The sequence below is a fragment of the Apteryx rowi genome, unplaced genomic scaffold (genome assembly GCF_003343035.1).
Source record: "Apteryx rowi isolate R43461 unplaced genomic scaffold, aptRow1 scaffold_38, whole genome shotgun sequence".
Lineage (NCBI taxonomy): Eukaryota > Metazoa > Chordata > Aves > Apterygiformes > Apterygidae > Apteryx > Apteryx rowi.
Window position 1 is genome coordinate 121,105 of NW_020450307.1, and position 20,694 is coordinate 141,798.

Below are 20,694 nucleotides of genomic sequence, written 5' to 3' on the forward strand. Positions count from 1 at the left end.
TCTATTGCGCTTACTAGAGACCTGCAGCTCTCTGCTACTCTACATTTATGATTTGGTTTCTTCACTGGCTCTCTTAAGGCTGCCACCATTTTTAGCAGTACAAAGATCCCATACATATATATCTTTTTTACCTCTAATGTTTGAATCCTTTGTGTGGCTTCATGATTATTTTCCAACAATCTCCTGATACAAGCCGACAATCCTGCAAAAGAGAAGGAGTATTACCATAGGAGGTTCTTACACAAGCCATTTTTACCTGCCTGAGGTATCCTAATTTCTGGCCAGTTACTTCTGGAAGTTGCGGTACAGGAAAAGGCCTCGGCATACTGCTTGCGTCTTTCTTTAAAGAATTGTGTCAGCCACAGCTTGGAAAGGGTCCTAAGGGCCAGCCGAGGGCCTCCACAACAGTTAGGAGAACCCAAGCCACGCAGTACGTTTTCACCTGCGGGAGATTACGCAGAATATTCAAACTAACTGTGGACAGAATTGTCAATGTTGCTAAGACTTCTCTTGAGGTGAGACTGACTTCAGACACAACCCAGACTACTGTTCTCACCAGGAGACTTTATTTTAGTACGATGGTATTGTCAAACACTGTTACCAGTATTGCTATGGCTCCCCTTTTCCTCTAACCCTGACACTTCTTCAAGAGTGGAGGAAGGATCATTTCCGGTACATAAATGTTATTCTCGAGATGTTTCTGGTGCTATCATGACCATGCTGCTAACCACAACAGTATTAAAACGGCCTCCCTGCCACTTCCCCACTGACTGCAAGCCGTCCAGCCACTCTGCTCCTCCCCTCTACTGCGCAACACTACACTTTTAAACCGCGGTACCCTTTTGACATGTGAGATATGCTTCCTCCTCCCACCCTATTGTCAGTGCAATTATTCATCTGCAGTTACGCTCCATAATACATGTAGCGCATCATATGATGCTTTGACACAGACCTACACTTTCAAAGCTATTTCATTTTCCACACACTCTTCACATTAACTCATTTTCTGCAAATTCAACAGAGCAATTGCTCTGCTCCACAACAGAGATTGCAAAGGAAAGGAAAGACAAAGCGCTTCATTACCTTGAGACAAGAAGTTAAGATCTCAGACTGCAACAATCAGCAAAGCTACAATCACTGCCAAGAGCCGTTTCCAGTATTCTAACAGGGAAAAAGCCACTTTGAATGAATAACCAGGGTGTGAATAGATAAAGTCCATAATATACACAAGGTATTTGAAAGACAAATACCAAAACATATGCTGGGTGGTACTGGCTACACTGGGTGACCGGTGGCAGAGAGGCAGTGAGGAAGAGTGGCCAGTGCCAGAGCAGAACGACATGGAAGGAAAGACCTGCCTCCAGGTCATGCTCTATCAGCGATACAGGCTGAAAAAAACCACCAAAGATATTAGCTACCTGACTGTTCTCACAACTTGCTAAACCTAAGATGCAGAGACGGATCCAGCCTGAAAACCAGGAACCCACTTACACCTCCTTAGAGTGCGTAACCTCACTAACATGCCCAGGCACAAACACGAAAACGAGCGCTCACTAGTCTATTTAGGCAACTCCGTTGCCTTATCTGCTGCACTTTGTCTGAGGAAGGATGGGGTTGAGGTGCGTAAGAGTCTTGTTTCCTGCTGTTACACCACGTCCTCCTCTCACTCTCTCTTCTCAGTTGCCAAAACTGCCTTAGATGGTAGCAAATGTGGGGGCCCGAAACGCCCAAGTGATAGCTCCCACTGCACTTTCACCTCTCCCGCTTGCTACCCGGGAAAACCCATTTGTAGCAGGTCAGCTAAAGATGAGCAAACACCCGGTGGGATGAGAACCTTTGTCGGAGGAAGGCAGGTCCAGCCCCGCGCTCTCCAGGAGCTGCTCCACTCCCTCCATCCAGGCCAGGAGCAGGTGCACGGTTTCAACCACAGCTGTGTGGATTTCCAAGACAAAAGGGTCCACGCAGASAGCCTCAAAGTTACAGAGCTCCCGTCTCAGGCTAGTGCTGCAGCAAGAGGTCCTCAGGAAAGCCTGAAAAAAATCCAACTGATGAACAAACCACCCTCCGCAATCGGGGGCTTTTGTGACTTGACAAATAACACTAAACCTCCATAAAAGCACCTAGATTTATCTATTCACGGCACACCTCAGAGCAGTGCTTTCTTARAATATAACGCAGCCATGCTCGTCCGTCAGAAGGTGGTTTATATACTACAATGTTTAGTCACAGCTGAAGTCTAGCCCTGGGTAAAACCATGTGAAAGCTTTGGGAAGACACTTGTGYTGAGAGGTTGATACCTGCTGGAGGAAAAGGCACCTGGCAGGCCCTGCTGGGGATGGGTCAGCACCAGACTAGCTACCAAGCAGGCCGAGGGGAGGACACTTTCTTTAAACCTTCACTTTTTGGGGACTAAACTTACTCTCATTTATCTGGAGAGCAGAACATTTGCTAGTGCTGGCACACAAGCATATCTTTTCTCTGATCTATCCTTAGGACAGTAAAATGCACTRTGCCACTGTTATCTCCTCACTGACAGGTTATAAACAGTATATAAACAACTGACCTGGAGCTCACATAATGATTTCTTGAACACCTCGACATTTTCGGACAATTCCTTTTCCTTAGAGAGCCTAGAACTTATTTCCTCCTGGAAAAACTTCTCTTTTTCAAGACTCCTCTGGTTTTCTTCAGAGATCTGCCTGATCTTCTCAATTAACTGGCAAAAGTATGGGGAGGAAGAGGAAAACAAACCCACATTTTCAGCAGAGGGAAAATCCATTTGCTACCCAAGAAAAGGCTGCATACTTCTAGATTTGTTTTTCTGAGAAACACACACTCAACTAAAACCAGTGTGTAGCACGTATAGTAGTTTTATGCTTTTCTAATGACTTAGGATATTGTTTTTCTGGGTTAGACATTACGGTTATCSCATGCGCCCTACCACCTTGAGGTGGTTCTTTGTTACATGCTTCTCATTACATTTCTCATTTTCTCCTCAGGTCCGTTTTCATGTACATATACTGTAACTGCCAAAGACCCAAAGAAAAATTTTCCATTACTGCCCTCTCAGCTATTCCCTGGAGTGGTTGTAGTCACACGCATACACTGAAGCACATGTCCACGCTTTGCTTTAGCACTGTCTAAGCACAACCCCCTGGCAGGATCAAGGTCCAGTTCACCTTGTACAGTTGTCTYGCTCTACTCTGTAAGGCCGCAACGCAGGCTGCGTCTATAATCACGCATGGAGAACAGGCTTGAGGAAATGGGCCTTTCCTCAAGGTCTTGGGCAAACCGCTGAGCCACAGAAATCTGGGGCAGAGATTGAAAACCGCTGGAAAACGTTAGCCAGGTCGGACTGCAGGGTGTTTCCCTGTTACAACCCAGGGACTCCATCCAAACTTTGGAGGAGAAAACAGATCACATTTCCTTCACATTATGGTGACCTGTTGGGTTCCTGGGATACCTGCAGGATGTCTCGGGATATGAAAGAGTCTGGATGAGAGAGGTACTACCACGCACAGCGCAGGCCCTGCGGCAGCTCTGCAGCAGCTGACTCCRGCCGAGCTGGGCTTTGGCAGCACTGAGCTGCTCTGGGTGACGGCATCTGCACTCACCTGCTGATCTGTTATGGACTTCTCYGCAGCTCCTGTTGCTTGTGGAAAACAGACTTGAACCACTTGGTGTTTGAAAGACTCCAGCTACAGCAGAGGTTAACATACGGAAATAAAATCACTGAGAATCAATAAAAACTCTGCTTGTTAAGTCTACACAACCCTACAAAAATCAATTAGAAGGGCACCTCTGTGTTACTGTTGTGTTGTTTCATTACCATGTGATAATCTTATGGTGGTTGGCAGGATCTGAGAGGAAGACAGAAGTAATTATGAATTAAATTGGGAGACTTTTATGCCTGTCATCTCTGACATTGAGGCGGAGTGTATACTCTTGCCATTGCCTCAGGACATTGCTTGAGTTCACACTCAATTTTCTGCCACAACAGTTCACAAAAACCCCTCCTTTTAATATGATGGCTTACATCCCACTGACAGCAAGGCACTGCCATTAATAAAACTAGTTAGGTTGGCTGCGARATGCAAGGTGTAATCACCACCAAGGCTCACAGGGCAGGCTCTCAAATCAGCCATCAAGGTAAATGTGATTCCCGAACGTCTTCTGCTGTCATTCTAATGCTGGGGAAAGAATACACTGACATAGGGCAGGTACAGACAACAAACCTAGGCCACACTGCTAGGTATAAAATACCCGCAAGCAATTCCCTGCAAGAATTTCCCACTTGAACAGAACTACCAAAATAGAGACCAAAAAATGTAATGATTATGTGAAAAGGCCATAGACAAGCAAAAGGAACCCCACAGAGGAGCCTGTGGAAAGCTGATATCTAATTCTGCCCTTATTACAGTCAACTGCAGTCTGGTATATCATATCACCATAACTGCTGTTGGTCCAACAGTACCAGAGATGGAGAAAGGTCAAGTGATTCAGGTGACTCGAGGGAGATTCATGTTTCCGCCTGACACCAGGATTACACTGGTTCAATTTCCTTGCCTCTGAGACCCCTAATGGGATACTGCTAATGCATCTGCTTATCCTTCACAATAGATTGAAGCATATGTTAGCGTGCAGCTTTCTGTTCACCACTATTGCTTTCGCCTCTCTCTGCTTTAGCAAGTGCCCGCTCTCTGCAGAAGCCACAGTGGAAGGTGCTAGCCCAGCACACAGCGAGCCGCCTGCCACCGACCCCTCGCCGTTAGCTGGGCAGATGAGGGAGGGTTGCTGTGGTGGGAAATGATGGGGAATCCTGCCCCGGGACTCCAGCCCCGTCTGAGGGAGGAGGAGAGCGAGGCAGGGAGCTGGAGGTGGCAGAAAGAGCGACAGGCACCGTCAGTGTGAAAGGACGGCCTTACATCTAGGATGGGGAAATAGCTCACCTCGACAGGCAGCACTTCAGTGGAAGGGTGAGACAAGGCTAAAGAGCTGGACCTGGGCTGCACACCCAAAAGAGCCTGACATTTGTTTACTGTGCGGTTCAGCCAGGGCCCAGGCTGGAGGGAGTCACTGCAGAACAAGTGGAAATTGGCCAAACTAGGGGCAGCGAGACCTTCTGGACAAGAAGAACCAYGGCACCCTGGGCTTTCAATGCCCAGTTATGAGGAGCAAATGTGTCAGACCACAGTATGTGTGGGCACGAGCTCCCTGTTCAAGGCCTTCCTCTTGCCTGGGTGGTAATTCAGACCGCAAAGGACAGAGAGATTGTTGTGCAGTTGCTGAATTCCACACTCAGATGGGAATTTTCAGTGGTTGACTCCTACTTCCTCCTCTGAAACAATCAGAGGCAGACTGGGGACATTTGAGGATGCCACCCACAGTGTCTTTACAGTAAAAGACACTAAGCATTTCCACTGAGGTTAGCTCAGTACAGGTTAGTTTAATAGACGGTGCTAGCTCCTCCTTGGCCTCTGACAAACAGCTGTCTCTGTACTAACCTGCATGATAACATGCAGGCCCGCAAGGCAGGAGGTTATCATCGGTAAAAAGTGTGGGAGTTTCTGTTCAACACTGTTAACTCTTCATCTATTGTTGAACGCTTGAGGTTGCCCTTCAGCTCCGCGACTCACAAAAGCTGTGGTTAATTACCAAACATTTAATCAAACCATTCAAAGCATTTTCTGCCTCTCATTAACTGAATTTTTACTACCAAACCATGCCAGCAAAACTGTGTTACAGGTTAACACGGGGGCGCAACCTTCTCGTGTGGAGCATAGCTTTGTCATGGTGATCTGACATGACYGTCAGACACAAAGAAATCATAATTTCCTCCCACGCTGAGTGCCGAAACTTTGTTGCAGTAAACTAGCAACAAGCACATTTAAAAGCGGTGGGGCAGCACTGTTCTGTAAGAAAAGGCTTTCACTCAGCAACGCAAACGCTCCAAGGTCGTGTTGCTGCGACAGGGCTTGTCTTTAAATACGCCAGGTTATTTTGCAAAGGGCTGCCTCTGCGCTGAATAGCATTACATGGACACAGTGGAGGGTTCGCATGGGTTCCAGACAGCATGACTAAGATTACAGAGATAATACTGCATTTCTGTATCATATTAAACTCTCCGCATCTTGTATGATGACTAAACAAATCCTGTTGTATAAGCCAATAATACAGCACGTGACACAAACTAAGACCAGTGTCACAGAGCTTTGTGCTCAGGAGTCAGTATTTCCTTTCAGGAACTCAAGCTCTGAATGCCTTTCACAGGTATGTTTTTTCCCCCAAGAGAAATCGGACTCTTGTTATCTACAGCCCAGCGCTGTAGGATAATCGCATTTCTTTCTCCTTCCTACCTGATCTTTGGCCCGATCCAAATTGGATTTCAGCAGGCGTTCCCTGCGCCCCATCTCCTGTAATTGCTGAGATTTYCTTTCACATGCTTTTTTCAGCTCCTCTTCAGCCTGAAACAATGAGAGCATTTGAATATCAAAGCAATACCACAAAATAAAGCCACGAGCAGTTCTACCCCCATATCCACTGTTCGCATCAGACAACTCAACATATAGTTTTGAACTACCAGAAGACACACATTAGTCCTTTTGCAGGGGGTGCGGCTGAAGCCTTGGACACCTAGTGCCAGTTTTTGGCCTGACTTAGGCCCTCGGGACATCATCCATCCTAYACCTTCAAACACACTGTTCGCATATTTAAGTCTCTGCTACAGGAGTTATCTTTTTCCCTCTGGGTATGTAGCAGACTTAAGCACAGCGCTACCGTCTGCCTTAGGGTCTGGATTCCCAGGGGGTTTCTACCCTGCAGATCTCGCAGGTTGTACCATGCCTYGGTGTCTGCAATTCGTGACCTGCAGAGCCGAATCCTCACCGCCCAGGGCTGCGCGCGCCAGGGCAGGGCTGCCCTCTGCTGAATATAATCAGATCTGCTAAACAGCCAGCTTAGCCGCACCAGCTAATTCACGTCATCACGGGGCAGCCCCTGAACGGCGCGTCTCCGTTGCTCCAGGTGCTGCGAGTCTCTTGCGCCGGCACGTACAGGCAGCCTCACTGCTGCTGCAGGCACCTGCTTAAATCCAGCTGCGGCCATAGGCTGCTGCAGAGCCATCGTTAGCGTACTGTGAACTGCAGGGAACTGGCGCTGAAGGGGGACACCAGCGCTAAATGCAAAAATTACTTCCTATTCAGAGGAACATCTTCTATTACAAGTCCTCTAGTGCTACTACAGAAGAGAAAACCTTGTCTGGTAACCAAATTCAGCACACCGTAAAATGGACTTGCCGGGGCCAAAGTTAGATGCAGGGACAAAAAGCAGAAAAGTATGAAGGAGGCCAAAAGCAGGAGCGATGGCGTAGCCCAGGCTGGGGGAGCAACAAAGAGTGTCCTTGGAGGAACTCCAGCCTTGTAAAATGGCTGGGAARAATCCTAACCATCAGGGCTTTCCCAAAAACTGTGAGGGAAAAAAACTGCCTGGACAGAAATGAATGCAGGATTAGACAGGCCAAACTCAGCCTAGAGGATGTCTGATGGTTCCCTTCACTACAGTGACACCAAATAACCCATTCYTTTGCTCCCGTTCAGAAGTTTGTAGCTACACACTTCACCTCCCAAGCTATACCTGTCCTTTCCAGAGCAGAGAGCAGCTAGGTRCAGCATGGACATTTACCTTTGCTTTTTTGGAGAGCTTGTTTCTGATGGTTTCTTGTTCAGTGCAATGCTTCTGTATTTCTCCTTGCAATCCCTTCAGATGAAGTTCAAGCTCTCCAATGCGCTGCAAGAGTCCCAGCAAAGCAGAAGGTTTCATTAAAGGAGCTCAGTATTTCCACTATTGCTTATCTTGAAGATTTTACCCAATAAACAATACATTTTCCCCATCTATCACTAAAGACACCACATTTGGAAGCTGAATGGAAATGACTGGTATGATGCTTATGAAACAGATAGGAAGCTGCATTACAGTACTAAGTAGGCCAGCTTCCTGTTTAATTTACCCTGATGTTTTGTTCTAGTCTATATTTACTGCTGTTATAATGACTTTCAAGTGGAATTTCAATCTCACTTCAAACAGAATTCTGCTGCATTGTAAYGCGAAGTTACAACATTTCCAGGAGTTTACATTTCTCCGGTTTGTTATGCAAGGTAGATCCCTTCTATTATAGGAGCCTGATTCCAAACAACTTTCTTAAAATGTCTCGTTAATTATTCTCTCGATGATGCATTCTTGCAGTTGCTGCTTTCTTGTGTGCTAAATCAGCCCAAACAACTAGAAACTCACATTCCGGTAAGCGATTGCTTCTCTCTCTCCGAGTTCATGCTTCATTTCCTCTTTAATTCTAGAGCACTAGAACGAACAGCAACCAAGGAAAAAAAATCATCAAGCCAGCCAGATACTGTCATTTCTACAGTAAATGTCAACACATACCTCAGTACTATAGCACAACTAAGCACACAGACACCTAACGTGTGGCACAGTGCCCGTAACAGGCAATCAAAAGTACAAAAGCATCAGCGCCTCAAAAGGCCCTATGAAATCATAGCCTGGCTGAGAGAAGAAAAATCACCCGCAGTGAATACGCTACACAGATAAATTCCTCAGGCCTGAGCACAAGTACAATAGGAAGGGGGGAAAAGGGCAAAAGGAGATGACCGTTTTTGTCAAAATATCCATGGGATTCTGAACATGACATTAACAGATATTTTCAAGCTAACGTCGTGCTTTTCAGGTCTGCATTTTTGGGTAGCAGGGTTGCAGAGCGTGTGTCCTATTCCGATTGCCATGAGGGCGCAGGTACCTTCCAGAAAGCCTGCACACAGACCAGCTCCTTCCTCGCTCCAAGCCTTTCCTGCAACCACGGAGCAGTTACCGCTTGGCCTCCCACGGAAACCTCTGAGGGATACCCTGGGACATGCTCACAGCCTCTACGCGAGTGACGTGCGCAGCGAAGCGCCGCCAGGCACAAAGCAGCCCGCTTTCCCAGGATACCTCTTCCCCCTCCCGCACGCAGGGAATCTAGCGCTCTAACCTATAGCTTTTACGCAGGTTACAAAGGGTTGATCCTAAGAGAAGCTGGGCACTTCCTATAAACTTGTAAGGCCCCTCGGCTCTCCCTGACTTCCCCACTTCCCCAAGTAGGACAGATTTTCCTGCAGCCGTCCAGGGAGCTGCTCAGTGAGGATGATCAGCCAGAAAAAGGCTGGCAGGTGGCCCCTCCTGGATCCCCTCCTGGATCCCAGGGGCCCGGGAGATCTCCTTTAGTGCCTTCCATTACTCAGGAATCGTTGTGAATAATTGAAATATCCTGGAACAGTGCCTAGTCATCCAGCCAAAATGGAGCGCCCGTTTTGCACTTATTATGCAGATTACGCAGCTTTGTAAGATTTGTCAGTTGAGCAGGGGGCTGCAAATACACAGAGAAACAACCTGCTAGCGAGGCAGTTTTCTTTAAGAGAAAAGACAGGCTTGGCTGTCGGGAGCATCAAAAAGACCAGGTTTCCATGGCTGATAATGGCCCCTTGGAAGGATCTTGGCACAGGTGCTTTGAACATACAAACAGCTACAGTGTTCCCAGAAATTCAGGTCACAAAGTACCTGCACTCGGAACAAGGAGAGGGATTCACGTGGGAAAGCGGACACCTCTCTGTGGGCATTTTGCACCATCTACACACAATCACTATCCCAGTGATACTGCTCATGCTTCTTGCAGCTYCAATTTGCATGCAGCCAGGACCCAGAAGGTACAACTGTCCCTGTCAAATAGCTGTTAAAACGGTTGCTGCAGTCCTTCGCATAGAGAAGCATGATCCATTCGATCTTATTTTCCACACTCATCCATACGTGAGACAGTAAATTACAGAGCCCATCATTCCGGATGTTAACCTTGGCAGAAACAACTGCTAGCTGATTGTCCTTTTCTCTGTTTTCCTTCTTAATTTTTTCAGCCTCCTGATTGAGTTGCTGAATTTTCTGCTCCTTCACAGCAATTTCTCTTTGCAGGCTTGTCACTAGTCCTGTGAAAAACAATTTGGGTGAAGGGATACAAAAGCATTTCCCTACGAAACCCCTCTGGCCACTGACCAGYGATTCTCCGTGTTTTGCAGCAATCTGACTTGGAAAGCAGATTCGGCTTTTGGCAAGCCACACTGGACATCATTCTGTGACAACACTATTAACAAGTTCCTCTGGGCTTTGGAGCATATGCTCCCTGGAGGAAGAGCATTTCTCTTACAGCTCAGTTTCTCTTAGGTTAGTACGTTAGGTCTAAAGCTCTGATACCTCCTCCCTGCCAACCACTGTTGTTATTGCATCCTTTTAGACAACAGAAATGAAGCAGAACATTTTTGTTCATCTGAATGCATTATGAATGCCTCTTTGGGAAGAAAAACACTTAACATTTTGTGTAAACATTGTATTCCTCGGGGCTGATAAATACTGAGATAAAGGCAATCGGAAAAGGCTTGCAGTTTTAGGCAGCCTTTGCAGCCATGTGCAGAGCAGCAGGAGCTCAGAGCCTGACGATCAGCGTGCGAGGATCCCCTGGCGCCACTGCAGGCAACCGAACAACGCCGCTTTCAGGTAGCGCCGAGCCTAACCTACAAGCAGGGTTTGTCGGTTTGCTTCTGAACAAAATTCTCTGTCCCATCTCTCCCTGCCTTATGTCTTCATGTTTTCCCTCACTCCCATTGCAGTCATCATTTCAGAGACTACCTGCAAGTCCCAAAGATCCGCAAGAAATAGAAAACGAGGTAGAATATTTATGAGCCTCCACAAGTCATTACTTGCCAGGACACTTTACAAATACCTAGTCATTTTGAAGTGCCACTCCTAAACTATTTGGTGCTCTAAACCGAGTTCCCCAAAATGCCAATGGAAAAATACCTGCAGTCAGAGCTTGATCCCTCTTTAACTTCTCACTTTCTTTTTTCAGGCTTACAATTTCTAGGTCTCTTTCAGAGAGGGAATGGCTAAAAACTTGGCTTGAGTCTTTCTGGAGGTTGCTGATCTACAAAACATGGAAGAACGTACGCTCCATTGGATGCAGCTCCAATAAATTTCTGATCTAAGCGCAAAGTAAATGTTCTCTAAGCTTCAAAAAGAGTGAACTGTTTTCTCATTTACATTAACTTTTCATACCCTCACAGAAAGTCCCAGTTCTTACAGGATCAAAAGCTGACAGTATTTTAGGAGAAACTCCTCTATCTCCTACAGGGATCAAACGTTCTTCCTGCTTCTGAAACTTTCTCAATTTAAACACTCAGAGAGCAAAGTTCCCATGTGTTTCTCACTGATTCTACATAGGCAGTGCTGGCGGTACTTCTACGGGTAACACAAAAGCTACCTGCCTATTACAGCCCTGTTCAGAGAGGTAAATCTAGTGACCTTCAAGGTCACAGTCTGACTGGGTTACTCTCTAGCGTCTTTGGCTAATTCTCAGAAATAATTGTTTCCAATAGGATCTTCTTAAAGTCCTTTTGGCTGTTCACACAGAAAGCCTAATATAAAAGGCACGGCGAAGCAATGTATCATGCTGTCTGCAATCCTGAGAATATATAGCTCCGGCTGGCTGAAAATGCTAGAACAGTAACAGTCAGAAACGCCTGCAGATTTGTAGCCCTCAAAGTGCATCCATATTTATTATACAGAAAAGCAGATCTGCAGGTGCTAATAACTCATGTTCGCATTTCCACTGCAAACATGATTCTTATGTTCCCTACTCAGGAGCCAGGAAGAATCTGTACAATCTACTTCTGCATATCATTGCCACAAAGACAACCAGCAGAAAGTGAAAATAAACTTCCCACTGCTAAAATCACTGGTTTCAGGAACCTCTTGCAAACCAATTATCGAAGAGCCTAAAAGAGGGAATGCCCTGGTGGAGGAGCCTTTTGTCAGAGACAGGAAAGTTGTCTGGATGATGCAGAGAGCCTATCATCTCAGCAGTGTAAGAGGAGAGATGCTGGCAATCCCCCAGAACTGGATCTCTTTTTTGCCACACGGAACTTGCCTATCAAAAGTTCCTCTTTCTGACACGCAGTCAGAACGAGCACAAAGCATTTCACAGCCTCCTTCAGATCTAGTCTGTATAAAATACGTGCCAAAACTGGTCTCCTCATCACCATATCAGGCGGGTTTGGCTTCGCCACCCCATTTCAACACGAGCACCAGATCTAAGGAAGCCTGGCTGCCGACGCGTGTGCGTCTCGTATTGGACTGACAGCTTTGATTGACTCTTTTCCCACACTTGAGATATTTAGGACTCAGTCTGTCAGACTGTCTCTCAGACACATTTCGTGCTGTCCCATAAAATATGGGTGCATGCTGTAACATATCCCTTGACAAGACAATTATAAGGTCTCTCTCCTCTACACAGCCACCTATTTTCACCTGAATGCCAAAGAGCTGAATTGCCCTTGGGACTGTAACTCCCCCTTCAAACGCAACTGTTGAGGCAGTTCCTGGGGGAAGAGTGGTGAAGGGGAAAGAAGGGGTCACGCAGCCTGATCCAGCATGATCATGCGTGCCTTTTTGCCACCACAAGTTGGCTTAAACATATGTTTCCCTTCCTACTGCAGTATTACAGATTGTACCACATAAATGGGAAATTTAATTACCAGCTTTTGTAAGGGAAACTCACACAGAGAGCTACCAAATGTGTGATTTACATCTCCTTACATAGCTTACAGAACTGAAAAAACAGGGTGTTAAACTACACTCCCAAACCCAGGGTGTTAAACTAAAAATTAGTGTACAGCAGAGAGATATTTGCAATGGGTAGTGCCTATTTAAGCATTCAGTACCTGTTCTTTTAAGGCTTTAATCTCTTCTGTTTTTGCTCCCATTTCTTGGTCAAAGGTTAGCAGCTTCTGAGTCAGCTCTACATTGCTTCTAGCAGCAGCCTGAGCCATGGTCTTTGCCATCGTTGCAATTTCTTCCTGAAGATTTGCTATCACTGTATCTTTATGCTTCATTTCGGTTTCAAAACCGGAGAGGCGACTGATTTCCTTTTCCAGTCTCAGAAGCTTCTCATCCTGCATGCAGATTTCATGTGAGGTCTCGCAGACTCCAGCTACAGAGACACCAGAGTCTCCAATAATAACTAAAACTACTTATTTTCATAAAACGCATGGACAATTTTAGACAAAGACATTCTTCTATTATTAATAGCATACTGCAGTCACACCGTGACATTCATACTTTTCAGATACGACCAATACCTTTTACCTTCTCACCCTGGATTTCACTAGTGCTAAGTCATCCGATTCCTCGGTCTAGCAGGTAGTTCTCATGCGTGGGAGTAGTCCCATTCGAAGTGAGTCACTGCACACTGATGTGACTCTTGGTCAGACACACTCACATTTTGCCTGGTATTTCTGCTTCCTTTACCTACCAGCCAGAGCAATCATTCACCACACACTCCCCCGAGAACAGGACAGTTTCTGTTACCGCATCCCTCACACATGCCTCAACGTCACCTTTTCCTGAAGAAGGAAATCCACGTTATGAATCCCCAGGGAAGGAACTCCTGCCGCACCGCTCTGACCATTTCCTGATATGTTTGTCAAGACTAAAGGAAAACAAACAAAATTGTACCAAAACTCAGTATGAGAACTAGTTCTGATTAGGATTAATTCTTCTTTGATGCCTCTCTCCCATTTGTCTAAAAACAAGGCAACTGCTATTTTACCGTCTATGAGCTCAGCCCACAAACAGAATAACCAAGTATTTTGTACTAAAAAGACAGTCACTAGTGCAAAGGATCTATACAACGCAGAGGAATAATACACCTCTGGGAAACAAAGAAGCCTCAGAGGCAGACAGAGACACAACAAATTAAGGCTCCTCTGAACTGGCAACATTGGCCTACCCTGCATAAAAAAGCTATAATTTTAAAATTTATAGCATGTGAAGAGTTACATTAACTAGGATTAGCACATGCAGATTCTTCTGGCTCTAGTCCACAAAATCATAAGAGTATGTGCTAACTCGACACATGTGCTTCACTGCCATCACCTTTGGTGGAATTTCAAGTTATGCACATGCACATGTACTGCTCGTTATGCTACGCTGCTGTGACTGCATTGCAATGCCTTTGGGTCTGGAACACTGCATTTTGGTGGTTTATTAGTGACTTCATGCTGTTTATCACTGTTGGCCAAAAAAAAAAAAAAAAAAAAAAAGGCAGGAAAATAACCACACCGTGTATCGTGCTATAGCATGCTACATTCACAGCAGAATTCTTGTTCTACGAATGTGCAATTCCACAAGTACATTGTACAGTTTTACAAGTGCACAGTGTACCACAATTTGCAGATGTGTCAATTCGTATATCCAAGCCAGTCTTGGCTAATAAATTGTTTTGTTTTTTCAGTTGTACTTGCACCCCCAAAGCCTTTCCTTTGCTCTGCCACTATCGCATACTCCACTTTCTAAAAAAGATATCAGATATAGCTCTACTTTTAAGTTCCTTTACTGAAAGCAGCCAGTAATTGCACATCAAAAGAAGAAAAACAGCAGTTCAAACAAGAGACTGCAATAGGTGCATGAGTCACCAGTGAAGATAAAGTCAGTAATCACTGCACAAGGACACGCTCAAGGAAAAAGGAAGAGGAAATGTCACCCAGACTAACTAAGGCAATGACATTCCTCACTGTTTGTCAAAGCACATTTCTTAACTTATCCAGCTTTACTTGACAAGGAATAACGCCCAACTGCTTATAATGCTTGTCACTTGCCAGCGCAAATCAAAAGTGTCTCTGTTCAGACCACCATAACTCATGCAAAAGTGGTCTGAGAGGACACAAGGCTACGGACTGCTGGATAAGCATGAGTGGAAAAGGTCAATCTGCATAGGACCAACAATTCCTTCAGCGCGATATCAGGAATTCCTGCAAACATCAGGAAGTCCCTTGCCTCGCTGCAGGGGACCTACTGAAAGTATCTGGAGAGAAAGAGGAGGTCACGCTCCGAGCCCAGGCACTCAGAGGGCGCTTTCTGAGCGGCGGATGGGGCACGTGTCCGGCTGCTCCGGGGGCCCAGCTGCTGTGCGTGCTGGGGCAGTGCTGAGACTGAAGCAAGGGGAGGTGGGAAGGAGTCGAAGGAGCATGAAGTTTGGGCTCTGTAACCAACTGGAGATGCCCAGGCCATGCTGTGCGACGCTTCACTGGTGGATAGGACAGCTGCGGTGGAAAAAGGACACCACGTTAGCAAGAGTTTCAGAAGTTTTCTAGCCCATGCTGAGTGCGCAATATGCAGTACAAACCCCAGTCACATGTCTGAGCTGAAGTATAATAACATGGAATTAATCTGATGCTCTTTCCAACTTCCAGTGTCTGAGTATTGGATTTAAATTATGATGCACAAATGCTTAGATGGAATAGGAGGATTTGGAGGAGTTGTTGCTTTTTTTTCTCCTCACTCTTTGTCCAGACGTGACTAGCCTAATTCTTTGTGTCACTGGCAAAACCTGTAAGTTTGCATTTCATGCCTCTCCTGAATCACATACAAACAGTCCTGCATTGCCACAGTCAGTATCAGCCCCCCAGGTCTCTGCCGACAAATCAAATAGCATTAAGAACAGAAGTCACTTGGTCCACTGACTTGCTTAAAGTTCAATATATTCTTAAGTGCTTACCAGAACCTACCAGAACCTTGAGTTTAAACTGAGTCTTGTTAAGGATTCTGCCAGGTTTTGCAAACGTGCAGTCAGCTTCTCTTCTTCACTCACCAGACTACCACAACTATTTTGGACCTCTAGCTAATTATGAGGACACCCATTTCTTTCACAGGAGCACTGCTGATATGTATCAGCATTACCACACTTTGGGACTCTTCTGGGAACTGTGTAAAATGCATTGGCTTGCATAATTCTCTTTGTCAGTCTGTCATCTTGGTAGACTTCTATTTTGAGACAAAGCATGCAGAGCCATGCTACGAGAAAATGGAAACGAGAGTTCCTGGTTGTAAATGTCTCGAAATACCGCTGCACAGAATACAGCCGTCTCATGGTTCACGGGCAGCAATGCTGTATCCTAGACAGGAGAAGGCAGCTCATCTTCATTTCTTTCATTCAATATTCTGAAACAAAGCTTCTCTTTGCGCACCTGGCTGCGATCACATTTATCAGACCTTACACTGTGCCTGTCGGACACGTAATTAGGACACTATATGCTGCTATGCTTATGAGCCTAGCTTTCAAATATTGCAGAGACAAGCCACATTAACATCTCATGCATTAGCTTATATGTTCCAGAATTAAAAAACCTGACCGTTATCCTGCAATCTTACTGAAATGGCTCAAGAGACTTCAGCACGTGTTCCCTGCTACTCTGACACCTTGCCTTGTCCCAGCCTGATTTAAGTCCCACCGCTTTCCCCATCTCTGGAGGCAACCAGCCCTGCAGCAGAAGGATAACTCCACTGTCAGCAAGCCAGCAGGCTGCACAGTGCATCTGCAGACACAGGGCAAGTCCCAGATTTTGGGAGGAAGAAAGCCGGAGCCTGTGTGCTGCACAGTCCATAAACTCTAGGGTTCCCATTAATACATCCCAGCTTCCCCCGAGAGCTGTAGATCTTTCTTGGCAGCCGTTCCTATTCCCATTCCAGGCAAAGGTTAGTTATTGCTCCCCGGACTTTTGCTACTCCGCCCACTATCATGCTTTAATACCATTCCTCTTAAGCACGCTCTGCATGGCTGGAGCTTACCGATTTCCTGAGAAAGGGAGAAAACCACAGAAAGCCACTAGCTGGGACTGACCTGCTGCTACAAGAACACAAGCACCCTTTGTTTCTAATGCTGCCCTGACCGTTCTTGCACAGCTGTTTTTCACCATGGCATTAAGCAGTCCGTTCCTGGGCATTTATCTGTGCTCTACGACACTGCAGCAATGTTAACTCCTTTACGTTTTCTCAGGAGCAAGGGGCTTACAGAGCAAGTCAGCCCATACGCGCAGCGCGTCCGTTAGCCTTCTCCAGCCTACAGCAAATACCTGCCAGGGGAGGACCCTCCTCCACACACTCATTCTGAGCCTATTTAAACGAGAACTGAGACTCCTTACAGCAGATCTAAGAAAAGATCATCAGGAATAACCAGCACACCCACATTTGAAATTTAGAGACATAACCTTAAGCTTTCTCTGAAAACACTGGGCTTTTTATTAGATCCAGGAGACAAACTTGAGGCTCATGTGTCAGGATGCTGCTTCTATCAAGGGCTTCACTCATTAACCTGTGTGGGTGCCTGTAATACTCAGGGCTTGACAGGAGAAGGGAGAGGTTTCCAGTCTGCTTTAAATGTTGTTATACTTTGAGAGCTTCCGATTTATTTTTTCGTAATGGAGTACTGTGCTATCTTACTTGGGTGTTACTCTTCCTTAAAACATATTCATCCTTAATACTACTAAAATGAGCGAGAGCTCCCTATATTAAACACCGTAAACACTTCATGAACTGAAATGTAGAAGTGATTTACTCTCTGCAGTCAGCAGTGTCAGGCTTCAAAGCCAGTATATCAAAGGAGGATCATAAAGCCCAAAGCAATAAAGAGGAACCAACTGTGCTTTTTCTGTGTCACTGTACATAACCTCTTTTTTGTGTGCATGGTACATATATACTTTCTGAAATTAAAACGTTCAGTGTTCCAGTGAGAAAAAAACTTTATCTAAATACCACTGGCACTCTAACCACACTGCCTTATAAAATGCAGCAATGCATATTTTTTCTCTTAGCCTAAACATTCTGGACAAATTTGGATTCACAAGGTCAGCTCACTAAGCCAGGCGACTTCCTGAGACATCCCAAACCCGTATCTGGATGCAAAGCTTTATCCAAGGGAAGTTTTATTTGTACATAGACTGTGCAAAGAGTGGGCTCTGGGACTCCCAATTACTAGGCACTGTACGCTGACAACTTTCCAGGACTTTTTCTAGGTTCCTCAAGATCTATAGTAATAAAAATAGTAATGGATCTCATCCATCCTTTACAGTATAATAACCCCAAAGCTTGGTGAACTCCACTGTCATCCCGTGACAGTTCTTTTTCCATAGATGGGAGATTTCCGTGATGTTTTATCAAATTCTTTCCATGTTTACGATTGCTTTGGATTTATATTGTACTCAAAAGCCAGGCTGTGGTATTCTGGCCTTGCTGGGTAGAACAACACTGTATCCCCAGCTATGGTACCGCTGCCAAGTAAAGCACCAATAATAGCTTTACTTTTTTGTTTGATCTTAAACGAAACCTCTTTGTTGCTTTTACTAATCAGTCTTCTTAAGAAAGGCAACTGTGGGGGTTACTGTGAGGGTGACCGAGCACTGGAACAGGTTATCCAGAGGGGCCGTGGAGTCTCCTTCCTCAGAAATATCCAAAAGCCGCCGTCTGGACACGATCCTGGGCAATGTGCTCCAGGTGACCCTGCTTGAGCAGGGGCGTTGGACTAGACCATCTCCAGATGTCCCTTCCAACCTCAACCATGCTGGGTGAAATGGAAATATAGGTGAAGGGCATCTTCCAGCTTGGCTACCCTGTGCTTGTAAGCATGGTGGAACCATGCATGTTTTTACAGCTTCCCACATCCTATGTTTTCCTCATACTCGGTGTTTTCCTTTTGAAATGCCCGAGTTTCTTCAGCAGAGGGAGCTCAAGCTTTTTTTTTTTTTGCTTTTTTTTTGCTTTTTTTCCCCCTTTCCTCCCCACTTGCTTCTCCCAAGGACCTAGGAAAGCTTGGTGCCCTTGGGAGAGCAGGGGCCGCTCCCTCGGGATGCGTGCGGCCTCCCGTCCGCCCTTTACCTGCGGAGCGCCGTCCACCACGAGCTCGAAGGCCGGCCCCTGCGGCCCGAAGCGCAGCACGTCCCCGGCGCTCACGCTCACCGCCGCGTTCTGGACGTGGCAGCCGTTAACGAAGGTGCCGCTGCCGCCGCTGAGGTCCTGCAGGACGAAGCCGCCTCCCGGGCCTGCCGATTCGAGCACCGCGTGGCGATCCTCCACACCTGCGGACTGGGGAGCGGGGGGGTGGAGGGAGGCCAGCTGGGAAAAGGCGACGGAAAGCGAGCCGGGCTTCGCTAGGCTGACACGTAAATAAAAGCGTTCAGGCCCCTACGCTTTGCACGCCGGCGTCTAACACGCCACCCTCCCTGCGTCCATATAATCACCCTGCCTGTAATGAACGAGCAGGCTGCTAACGCAGCAAGGACCCTCCTCTCCCGCTAATTTTGGGTGGATTTTACACCTAACTTGCACCTCCGCCCGGGAGCGACGCAGCTTGCGGGCGCAGCGGTTACCTCCAGAACGACGTCGGCGTCTCTGTGCCTTCCTATAGTGGTTGTTGGTGACTTCAGCGGAAAACACCCCTCTGAGCTTTTCAGGAAGGCTCTCATCATCTCGCCGGTGCGCCTGGGAAGCTCGGATTTAGGAAATGTTGACGGCTTGGCGATGCTCGCCCGGTGCGCGCCAGCGGTAGCTTAGGTAACCCCCCGCCCCGGCCGCCATTTCGCGCGGCGGCCCGTCCCCGAGGCCTGGCGGTCGCCGCGGCAACCAGGGCGGCCATGGCGGCTGCTCTCCCCCCTCCGCCTCCGCCGCCGCCGCTGCCACTCCGGCCTCCCCCCGTCCACCCGCGCTTATTCGGGGCGGAAAGGCGGAAAAGCAGCGACGCGTCGCCCGCGGGCCGAGCCTCCTTCCCCGCGGGGCCGCGGCCCTGCGTTGCCCCCCGCGAGGCGGGCAGCCCTGCGTCGCCGCGCGGAGAGAAAAGCTTTTGTTCTGAGGAATTCCTCCGTCGGAAACCTGTTTTGAGCCGCTGGGAACGCGGATGGCGAGAAGCAGCTTTTCTTGGGGGGCGGGGGGGTCAGAAAGTTTGGACCCCCCCCCCCCCCCCCGGCCGCCTGCATTTCCTCGCCTGGCGTCCCTGTCGCGCGCTTTAGCGGCGGAGGGTTTAGGGCCTAAACCTGGAATTTCAGTGTTTTTTTTTTTTTTAAGTAATAACCACCACGCTCCCTCTGTGGCAGCTCCCCACATCCCCTGATTTGCCCTCGGACGTTAATTACCTTCCAGAGACGCAAAGACGCGTATCCAACCTTAACGAGTTTGTAGGAGGGGGGGAGCAAGGCAAACACGTCCAGGTGTCTCCAATATAAGCACGGATAAACATTACGTAAAACAGCCTGAAATCTGGCTTAAGTGCATCTTCTTTTACGTGCGCGCAGGTCGCGTGGACCAGGGTCTCTCCCCTTTCTTCCTCGTGATGCTTGCTTTCAGGAATAGCTATTCTCTTGCAGTTTGCAATATATCACAAAGTAACATAAATTTCACATTTTGGGGGGGGGGGCATCCCAGTAAAGCAATGGTCACGGTTCTTCCTCCTCCATCTCCCAAATACTATATCAGGAGTTCAAGTAGGAGGAGATATTCATTAGTCATTCGGGCATTTTTGCATTGTTATTACTGTATTGGTCACGGGACATTTCATTGGGGTCACCGCGTTTTACAGCGCTTTTATAGCTCTTCTCATAGACGAGGTACTTGGAAAGCATCGCGCTTTTCCCGGCCTCTTTCATTAAGGGGGACGGTCTGGCTGAAGAAACTCCAGGAAATTTCAGCTTGCAACCGCTCGGACATGGGACCGCGTGTCCCTGACCCCAGGTTGGCCAGTTAAACCAGCAGCGTGAATGAACAAAACCACTGGGAGAAAACTTC

General features: G+C 47.1%; 1 protein-coding gene across 1 annotated transcript in view; it reads right to left on the reverse strand.

The window, feature by feature from the left end:
* FHAD1 (forkhead associated phosphopeptide binding domain 1) overlaps positions 1–19,382 on the reverse strand; it is a 29,948-nt gene extending 10,566 nt beyond the window's left edge. The window contains 14 exon segments of the mRNA XM_026074047.1: positions 132–202; positions 1,835–2,030; positions 2,564–2,716; positions 3,615–3,698; positions 6,357–6,464; positions 7,681–7,785; positions 8,290–8,355; positions 9,838–10,022; positions 10,891–11,014; positions 12,810–13,040; positions 13,485–13,576; positions 14,906–15,188; positions 18,796–19,002; positions 19,287–19,382. Of these exon segments, the coding sequence (XP_025929832.1) occupies positions 132–202; positions 1,835–2,030; positions 2,564–2,716; positions 3,615–3,698; positions 6,357–6,464; positions 7,681–7,785; positions 8,290–8,355; positions 9,838–10,022; positions 10,891–11,014; positions 12,810–13,040; positions 13,485–13,576; positions 14,906–15,188; positions 18,796–19,002; positions 19,287–19,382 (2,001 nt within the window).
* Between the last annotated feature and the right edge of the window lie 1,312 nt (positions 19,383–20,694).